The sequence below is a fragment of the Trachymyrmex cornetzi genome, unplaced genomic scaffold (genome assembly GCF_001594075.2).
Source record: "Trachymyrmex cornetzi isolate Tcor2-1 unplaced genomic scaffold, Tcor1.1 scaffold127, whole genome shotgun sequence".
Taxonomy (NCBI): Eukaryota; Metazoa; Arthropoda; class Insecta; order Hymenoptera; family Formicidae; genus Trachymyrmex; species Trachymyrmex cornetzi.
The window spans coordinates 1,326,754-1,337,327 of NW_017295839.1; the positions used below are offsets into that span (position 1 = coordinate 1,326,754).

Here is a 10,574-nt window from a genome sequence, read left to right on the forward strand (position 1 = left end):
GGCGGCGGCGGCAAAAGTTACGATTCTGTCAGTAGCAATGATCGTGATGGATATGGTCAACCTGATGGTAAGTAATAAGTTTTATTTTTTTTTAGATACAAAAAATGTATAGAATTAGATAGAGCACAATATATCTGTATTATATATATTATAGCCATATGCACTAAAAGCTTTTAAACTATATTAAATATAATTATAGCTCTATGTACAAGTTCTAAACTTGTCGGGCGTTGAACTATAGAACAACAATTTTTATCATTGCTCATTTTTTCAGCATTGGTCATAATTTACGTTCTGTATTTTAATGATATATTTTTATTATTTTTTTGCAGGTGGAAGCGGCATGCCAGTGGTAATGTATCTCTTTCATTTACTATTTTCTTCTATATGTATTACAGCATTAAGTTATTTTCTCAAACCATTTGACTTTCTTTTCTGTGAAAGTTTTCTTTTTTCTTGTTGGGCGGTACAATTTTGAAATATATTCTCATGCGCAAACCTTATTAAAATGAACGGAATACTGTGCCATGCATGACGAAATGCAATTATTTCTTATGGTATACAACACCATAAAATTAAATTAGGAGAGTTGATAAACTCTGATGTTATTCCCAATTCAGCATGCTCTTCAATATCAGCAGAGTTCTAATGTCTGCAAAACCAGGATAATATTCAATCTTGTTTTTAACTCAATTCAGTCATGAAAATATGTATACATTAATAAAAATTTATTTCGGATATTTATAACATGTGGAGGAATCAATAATGTGCATAATATTTAGAATTTAGACAATGACAAATGACACTTCAATACTGCATGGGGTGTCAATATTAACACTGATTTTAGTTACAAATTTTAAATGATCTCCATTAATTAGCATTTTTGCAAAGAACAAAGACTAGCACCGTTTGCAAAGATCTGTAAACGATTATATAGCTATTTCTACTATTTAACTCATAAGTATATTTCTACTGACGAGATACTCTTTTGTTTTGCATCTAATCTTGATGCACGGATATATTTGAATTTATATGATCTACTGTTCTCTTTACGAAGCGAAATCTCCCATCGGAAATACCGATGCCAATAATTACGTTCAGCAAAGGAAACTGACCAGTGAGCGCTCAATGATTTTTAAATATGATTTATTCTTTCCTTTAGTTCTTCGTTGGATCTAAGTATAGGAATTAATAATATTAAGAAATCACTGAGCGCTTACTGATCAGTTTTCTCTACTTATCGCAGCATTGACTTCATACTGAAAGTTTTGCTCAAAACTTCCAACTTCTGTTTTATACGTATATAAGTATGAACCAGCATGCGAATAGCGCAATATTGAAATTTTATCGCAGCGTTGAAGCAAATTAATGAACTGTGATTTTCATAACAAGCATTCTACTACTTTCTACTGCAAACATTTGCAGCTAGAGATATCGGCCATAATAATCCTCGTTAGTCGACTTTAACAAACAAATAAATTTTACTTAATAAGTTTTGCTATATACCGATTAAATTATATATATATATATAAGTAATTATTTATAATTACTTACATATATATATATACACATGTCACAGTCAAAGTGTTAACTTTAGTAAATATATACACTTACTATAGTCAATGTGTACATTTACATATAATAAATATATACATTGACTACATCAGACTACAATAAGTGTATACATTATCGAGTTAACCCTTCGACCGTGACATATATATGTATTAGAAATTATATAAACAGATAATAATTTATTATAATGTGATGTTCTTGATTTTTCGAAATTGACTTATACGATCATGCCACACTTGGCTCTTGGATTGTAATATATATAATTATTATTATTAAATATATATTACAAATCTAAACTTTTTATACCTCCGAAAATAATTATTTACATCTACAAATGTAATTGCCATATTGGTTTCTCCACATGATTGCAGATAGGAGACTCTGACATATTATTCTATTGTAGCCTTAAGAACAATTTCATTTACTATGGAACATTACACGTATATTCAATTCGGTATTCAATTTGTGTCATAACGCTTTTTGCAATAAAGTATGAAAAAGAATCTAAGCAAAAAGGCTTTACGAAATGATATGATTCCATAGTAATTCTACTGACCAAGAAGTGCCCAATTAGACTTTTCTTCTAAATAATTATACATTAAAGTATTAAACTATTATTTATAAGAATATTTCCAAAGAAATATTTCCAAAGAATATTTCCAAAGACATGCATATATTTTTGCAGAATTTCCAGCCCCCCAGTAACATTTGAATCTTATTTTTATTTAATTGAAACTTGTGAACTTGAACGATTATATCTCCTGATACTTAAAAGCACGTTGTTTGTGGATTGCTAATGCTAATGTTGCTAATGCATATGTTTATATATGCTCATTGTAGGAATATTTTATGCATAGTACTGATTTGCAATACGATACATCTTTGAAACATTACGAGCACAATAGAGCTTGCTTCGAGACCTTGATCACGCCTCTTCGCTGCTTATGTTTGTGCTCGATGTTTCAAAATTGTGTGCTTAATATCAGTTCTTTACTATTAAACAATGGTAATTATCTTCGACGTTTTCTTTCTAATGTGCAAAACTGATTTGCTGTACGATAAAATGGTTTAACCGTTTTTATTCGGAAGTATTTGTTTTATATGTATCTATACTAGGATCTTATCACTCTGGTTATTCACGAAGTAGACTCACACTCGTAATTTCTACCGAATGTATAATTGTATGACTAATAATTATATACACACTCTATTGGGGTTGGGAAATTTAGAAAAAATTCTATTTAGGTCAACACATTATATAGAATATATAGGTGTACGTGTTTGTACTGGGTTACATCTACATACAAATTGAAACATCGACAATTCCTGTTTATTCATTGTGTGATATACAAAATGAAATGAATTTTTCATTCTTACTTTCACATTATGATATATCCAATATATATATATATAATTATTTATATATGAGGAGCAGACTTTCAAAATGCGTTTTGTCCAAAATTTGTAGTTTTCAGAAAACGAGAAAGAAAGAAACTCCGCATACAAGAAAATTACACATTTTACAGAAAATAACAATATCCAATCAGTAGGATGTGAAATATTAAACAAAATTTCTAAACGATTGCTAAAAATGTACAACAAATGCGCTTTGTTTGTCTCTAGTTAAAAAACAATACATTTCAAAATGTCTATATTTTTTCAGTATATAAATTAACGATGAAAAATGCTTTCTGAACATCTCAGAGTAGGTAACTTATGAGTCTTTCAACACTGAACACTATGCCATCTTTAACTAAAAAAATGAAGTTTTGGACAAAATACATTTTGGAATTCTGTTCTTCATATAATGTATATAAAATTCCACGTAACTGTGATCACGATTTTTCCAGCACTTCCGATGATCTGACAAAATTTATTTTGAATAAAAGTTAGTTTTCAATCGACTACAAATTGCAATATTAAAAATTTGCAAAATATTCTTTTTTAGGAAAAAAGTCAAGATCACCCTAATTTTTTTTAAATGGCACTGCGTAACATGAACGGAAATGTTTTCGTGAAAAATTATTTTGTATTAAACTTTACATGTTTTTCATTACATTGTTCAGTAGAAAAAATATACCTGTAGACAAATTGAGGAACCAATGTAGCCATTGCTGAATTTGTGGTATTCTCGAATGTAGTTCACAATTTATTACACACGTGTATATATGTAGTACGTAGAAAAAATGCCAACATAACTTGTAGTACTTGTAGCGTAGCTTGAACGCTGTTAGTTCTCGTGTTCAATCTTAGTTTGTCATTAGAGCAAATCGTAGTTCACACACAGTCTCAGTTTATCGAAAATGTATTCCTATAATGAGAAAGTTGATATGCTAATACAAAAATCTTTTTCTACTGTAGAATATGTAATATATAATATATAAAATTTAATACAAATAAAATAATTTTTCACGAAAACATTTCCGTTCATTGATCCCATACGTCTGACTTTTAAGTCATTTTAAGGTCACAGTATAGCAAGTCATTGAATTCATCTTGACATCAGTTACAATATTATGAAGTAAAAAATACGTTGTGCCATTTAAAAAAGTTAGAATGATCTTGACTTTTTTCCTAAAAAAGAATATTTTGTAAATTTTTAATAATGCATCTTGTAGCTGATTGAAAACTGACTAACTTTTATTCAAAGTAATTTTTGTCAGATCATCGGAAGTGCCGGAAAAATCGTGATCACAGTTACGTGGGACACCCTGTATGTATATTATATATTGGTTTCATTATATGTGTGTCAAAATAGTAACGATTCCTATATAAATTTATCTTAATTATACTTCAACTCTAATTTGAAGTTCAATTTCATGATATGGAGTATAATACTCCGCGATTATATTTAATGTTATGTTTGAAATGCAATTTTCAAGCTTTTATTTTTGAGTTGAAGAATGATTAAGGGAAGTAATATGTGTGCGATACAATGATAAAATTTCGCGTAAACAACACACTGATGTGGGCTGTGTTCCAAATTTATTACCAGAGCTGAAAATCTATAGTTTACATTATAAATACTGAAAGTACTCAATCAATTTTGGAACACAGCCCACTCATATATAACAAAAATATTGTCTGTCTACATTGGGCATTTTCTTGGTCTGATTATTGTCACAGAACATATCCGCTATAAAAGGGATATATTAATAAGAGCAGTATTTAATGTGCAGTTTGCACTACTATTAATACGCAAACAGCAATCTAACATTGTGTTTTCCCCTTTCTTTTCTATGTGATTTGACGAAAATTGACGATGACCTGTGCTGCTGTCAAACATGGATGGTCGCCCTGAATCGTACGGAATGTACTTATGGTACATCCGCAATTCACGCGCACACGCGTATCGTGCGTTCCTCTGATGTGAACGACATTCTCATCAATGATTAACAACAAACTCTCGACTTCCCTATACGATTCGTATTCTCTATGCGTTTCTATAGGACCCAAAGTCATTTATGGACGCATACAATATGGATCGCGGTAATCGAGGGGGTTATAATGATGATCGTGGGCAAATAATGGATTTAATGGATATGAGGGTTGACATGGGAAATATGGGTGGTGGTCGTGGAGGTAGCGGAGGTAGTGGACGTTGGCAAGGAAATGACCGAAATCGCCAGGATGATTATCCCACCAAACGTCGACGATATTAAATATGCACAATACAAATCTTACTTTCTTGATTGACATAATCGTGCTATGTCCTTCGTTCATTCCTCACTTTTATATTATTTTACCCTTATAGGCCATGGTAGAAGAAGACAGGTGAAACAACTTGACGGATATACAGTAGCCGATTTGGTTATAGCTAATCAGAATTTGTCCTAAGAATGCAAAAGGCAATAGGGCAAAATTAGATTGGACAGAATTGAATCTAGGACAGACTTTGATTTGCTGGCTAATTGTTCTGAATTGCCTTTATGCGCGTTGTTTCATCTGTATTCTTCTACTATACTTATATCTGCTAACGAGGAAATGGGGAAGGAGTAGTGTTGAGAGAATATTTTCAAGTACGATGTTGGACATCGATGGCATTAACATGCTAATTTGAGATTCGACTTGCGAGTAGACGATGCGTGAGAATTTGGGCTTAAAGTTTAAACATAATGTTTTGTATACTTTGACGGATTCTGTGTCCTCCAGATGACATTTCTTCTCGAGCATGTATTCCAATTGAATATCAATAATGATATTGATGTTATTAAAGAAATGACCCTCATTAGCGTAGTGTGTGTGTCTTAGAAATCTGCTTTAAATTGCTGTTTCTATATTTAGATTCATGCAAAATATCATTAATTGAAAAGGAATATTTAGCACACCCGATATTTGATTGGACACAATTTATTCCGCAGTTTTACTTCCGGCATGAATCATGGTTTAAAAATTATAAATTTGAGTCTTACTTTATAATTAACCCTTAAATCCCAGCTACGGAAACGACACATATGGCTCAACCCAATTGGATTGCTTATAACTTTCATAAAAATGAACGTATTTATTAAAAATTTTTTTTTTCAATCGAAACGTCTTTAAGAAACATACCGTACCAAGTAAATGTATGTATCTATATTAATAAAAAAAGTTATAAGCAATGAAGAAAGCATTGAAAAAGCATTGAAAAAAAGAAAATTAGGTATGCCACACCGAGAGGGGTTTTTAAGGGTTAATATGTGTATTCTATATCTACGATATATAAATTTGGACGAAGAGTATGGTCTGTCCATAAGTATTAGATAAAATTATCAGTAATTTAGATTTTCATATTACATTTGTATCAAATATGAGATGCATACATTTACTATGAAGTAAGATTTGAAGTTACAATTTATTTAAAGATTTTGGAAAATGTAAATAATATAAAGAGACATAACGGCATATTTTTTTTGTTCCGTAATATATTTTTGCCTGATTATTATTGCTTTATTAAATTTATTCTAAATTTTATTATTCAATTATTCTTTTGATAAAAACCTTACTATTACCATTATTTATCATTGAAAGGCTATAATTTAATTTTTGTATTAACTAAGCTGCATTTTCCCTGCTTATTATCTTATACTCTTTACCTGAATTATAAAACTAATCAATGTATAAGCGACAACAAAAATGTCACGACTGAAATTTCATTTTCAATTCAATCAAGATTTCCAATATTTGAGTTATTTTAAAAATTAATATATTATAGTAGGTATAACGAGTATAATTATATCACGGAATTATGATATAATCACAATTCTGAATATTTTCAGTAATTAGCTTAGTATATAAGTTATTATACATCATATATACAATATATAATACATACGCAGTACTACTTACAACTATAATATCCAATACTTTGTAAAGAATCTTAATTTATAGCAGCATAAAAAAATAAAGGTATTTAATTACCAACTTATATATACCAACTTAATTTCTAATATTAATCAGTATTACTTTTTCTTCTATGAATTAATTACACACATAATTCATCTTCTGCGAAATAAAATAAAAGATTTGTTGATTTATTCTCCAAAAATATAAATCTAATACGAGTAAAATATCGTGAGCCCATAGTTATTGGTGTATAAATTATATATTTATGACCTGTGAATTTACAGATTACGGCTTTTACTACTTGAAATATTACACAAAATTTGATGATCTTGATTTTGCTTTCAGTTCAACGATTTTCTATATCTTCTACACATAGGAAAGGTTTGATATATTGATATTCTCAAAAAAAATTTCTTTAAACATCTTCGGATGTTGTATGATTTATTCCTCTTTTAAAAAAAGTCTGTTATTGTACTTTATATACAACTAGGAAAAATTACAGTTTATAATAGTTATTATTAATAAACAAGCCAAACAAATGCTTTACGAAAGTAAATACAAATTAAAGCATACTGTAGAAAATTATCGGTAAAATACTTCATATAACTGAAATTTTTTAATGTAAAAATTTCTTAATAGGTATTATATCTAGAACAGAGCTTTAAATTTTTTTTAATGTGTGAAAATCTCAATTTATGTAATTACCCAATTATTATAAATCATCTGAAGTTTCTATTTTTTATAATAGATGTGAAGAAAGAGAAAGTACGTTCTTCATAATGTAAAAACTGCAATATTATGTCCGTGATTCAAAGGGCCTGTATTTTTTTTAATGATTATTTGTAATATTGGCAATTTTTTGTCTATTTGATTCTTTAAGAATCATTATGGATAATAAAAAAAAAAGCCTTTTCCATCTTCAAGAATCTTCCACGTTCCAGTACTTAATAATATTTATTTAGAAACTGAATATAATTAATCAAGAGTCTTTTAATGGAGAGGAGACTACAATCACAAGATAGGCTTACTTACTCGAAACTGCTAATCAATGAACTACCCGTTAACCTAAGGTGAGTAGAATTTGTAAAAGTATTATGCGTAATCTTACTTTAATCTTCGGGTGGGACGTTAAACATTAAGCAAAAATTACAAAGTAATTTTTCGACTCAATAAAAATTCTATTCATTATTTCTTAAATTATTTTTGTTAGGATTCTTTCCTTCAGAATATTCTACTCTGGAAAGAGAAAAAAGAATTACTTTGTAACGTTTGCTGACATTAATATTGATTGGAATTTATTATAATGTACAACTAATATTTAAATAGATGACTTTACAATTTGTAATAATTCATCTCCTACGCAAGAAAAAAAATATTAAACGTCCTGTTCTAAATAATTATATGATGAATTAAACACTTACCAGCCTAGAAAACACTTCTTTTCACCTATGACAACCACAATATCTGGATATTTTATGAAAAGGTTGTCTTGGTTTATCTATTGAAATCTAGGCTGTGACAGATAATCATTTAAGTAACAAGTATAACAAATTCTTACTTTGTACCACTTTGAGTGGCAAGGAATACTCACGTTGAATCTTTTATATAAATGAACGGTTTTAATATATAGATATCGACGATCGATTTTCGTGAAATAAAAAATAGGTATTGACTGTATAAGTGAATGATAGGAAGGAAAGGTTTTTTAGCGTAAGGATATTATATTACTAATTCAAATACGAGACAGCTTTAAGAATATTATATGATGATAATATTATATAAAATGTACGTAGAAACCTGAGAAAGTTCTGAGATTTTCAAAAAACGTACATGTTTTTAATACATTATAGTTTTTCAAAATTATATCTTTAAAATAAATAAATATTAAGTAACTCGAAATTGTCAATAATGTAATAAACAAAGACTAATGAGAGTTATGTATTACTATTAAAAAAGAAATTGCCATAAAAAATACAAAATTTTTATTATATCTTGAATATCTTTCTGCGATTTTTACGTACTTTTATAATTATTGCTGTTATATGACAATGTTAGAAATAAAAAATTGCTTAGAAATTAAATTAAAAATTGCTTCGCCTAACATAATTTATAATTATCTTGGAGCACAAATTAGAAATTTGATTCGTTAAATATATGTGATTTATTTCAAATATAATGAATTTTTAAAATTATTTTTAATCGACAATATAACTTATGATAACAGCATAATATATTTATGAATATTCATGTAGGTTTATTTTGTTATATTTGAATATATTGTATATATTTTATGATTTATCATCTGTAATAATTTTATTAGGTTTCTCATTAGATTTCTTAATTTTCTAGATCAATATGAGACTTTGGAAATCATATATATGTGCCTGTGTGCGTGTATGTATATATATATAATATATATATATGTGTGTGTATACACACAGTACACACACACACACATATATATATATATTATATGTGTATGTTTATACTTTTTTAAAACATTTATGTAGTATAAAAAATTTACATAATATATTTTTAATTATACATTGCTGTTATATATAATATATAAAATAAATTAATATACTTCAATCAAATTCTTGATGTAAAACATAATATAACATTTAACACAACTGTACTTATCAAAACAATACATACTTAATATTTACTATGTAATTTTTATTGATCGAAATTAATTTTATACAAGGATATACAATTTTTAAAAATTGGAATCGTTTGAAGTAATATTTTTAATAAACATGTATTTTTACAACATGTTATATGTTTTCAGATAAGTGCTGTACCACCAGGTTGATCATCAAGAAAATACTCACAATAGGTATATTTTTCATCAATCATAGATAAACTAATTCTTATACTTAACTTTAATAACTTAAATATATCAGTCTGAGTCTAAATATATAGAAAAGCATGTTGACAATCTAATTGATGTATTCAAAGTTGCTTGTGGTTATATTTTTTATTTTGCAATTCTTAAGTTTGCTTTAATTCTCATTGTGTATTGTCAGATTTTTTTTACTTGTAAGACGATGTGAATCTTTTTATTTTGAAGATATTTTGTGATAGAAAACTAAATTAATCACAATCGGAAGATTTTATTGTTATTTATGAATATTTTTTGTGTGTATTTTATAATTTTTTTCCATATTTTTATAGTTTGATATCTTCACATCACGCTCAGGCTTTTGACATCATTGATGACTCCAACTAACAACTTTGTATACCTAAGGTTTGTATAATCTTCATTGTCTCTTTTTGCAATTACCATTTATAATTATATCCTTGTTAATTCTTATTGATTTAATTGTGATGATAGTTTTATAAATGATTTTAATGATTTTAATTATCCTAACGTGTACTGAATAACCAATGAAAATTTAATTTATATGATATATCATGATATATATTATTAACTCCGAATTTTTGTTTCTGTGTTAAAGGAAAGTCCATAATGAAAAACTAATATAAATTGGTCTGATATATAGAACGTTTCAATTATATTTTAAAGGTGAGGTTATTTTAAATTTTTTAAGAAAATGCAAAACTATCTTAAATAACTAATTCGCGATTACTAGAGTAGTTTTAATTGCGTTTATTTAGTCCGGAAAAATAATTCGGCGTGCAGTTTGAAAAAGACTACAATATGGTATATATGCAAG

General features: G+C 27.9%; 1 protein-coding gene and 1 long non-coding RNA gene across 2 annotated transcripts in view; both read left to right on the plus strand.

Moving 5' to 3' along the window:
* Positions 1-5,347, plus strand: part of LOC108770460 (protein no-on-transient A) — a 7,916-nt gene extending 2,569 nt beyond the window's left edge. The window contains exons 7-9 of the mRNA XM_018522070.1: positions 1-67; positions 333-352; positions 5,022-5,347. The exon at positions 1-67 is cut by the window's left edge and continues 1 nt beyond it. Of these exons, the coding sequence (XP_018377572.1) occupies positions 1-67; positions 333-352; positions 5,022-5,234 (300 nt within the window). The 3' untranslated portion in view covers positions 5,235-5,347. The remainder of the gene's footprint in view (positions 68-332; positions 353-5,021) is intronic.
* Positions 5,348-7,748: 2,401 nt separating this feature from the next.
* The window catches only part of LOC108770461 (uncharacterized), a 6,244-nt gene continuing 3,418 nt past the window's right edge, over positions 7,749-10,574 (plus strand). Inside the window, exons 1-4 of the long non-coding RNA XR_001940598.1 lie at positions 7,749-7,967; positions 9,686-9,733; positions 10,072-10,144; positions 10,356-10,423. This is a non-coding gene — a long non-coding RNA (uncharacterized LOC108770461). The remainder of the gene's footprint in view (positions 7,968-9,685; positions 9,734-10,071; positions 10,145-10,355; positions 10,424-10,574) is intronic.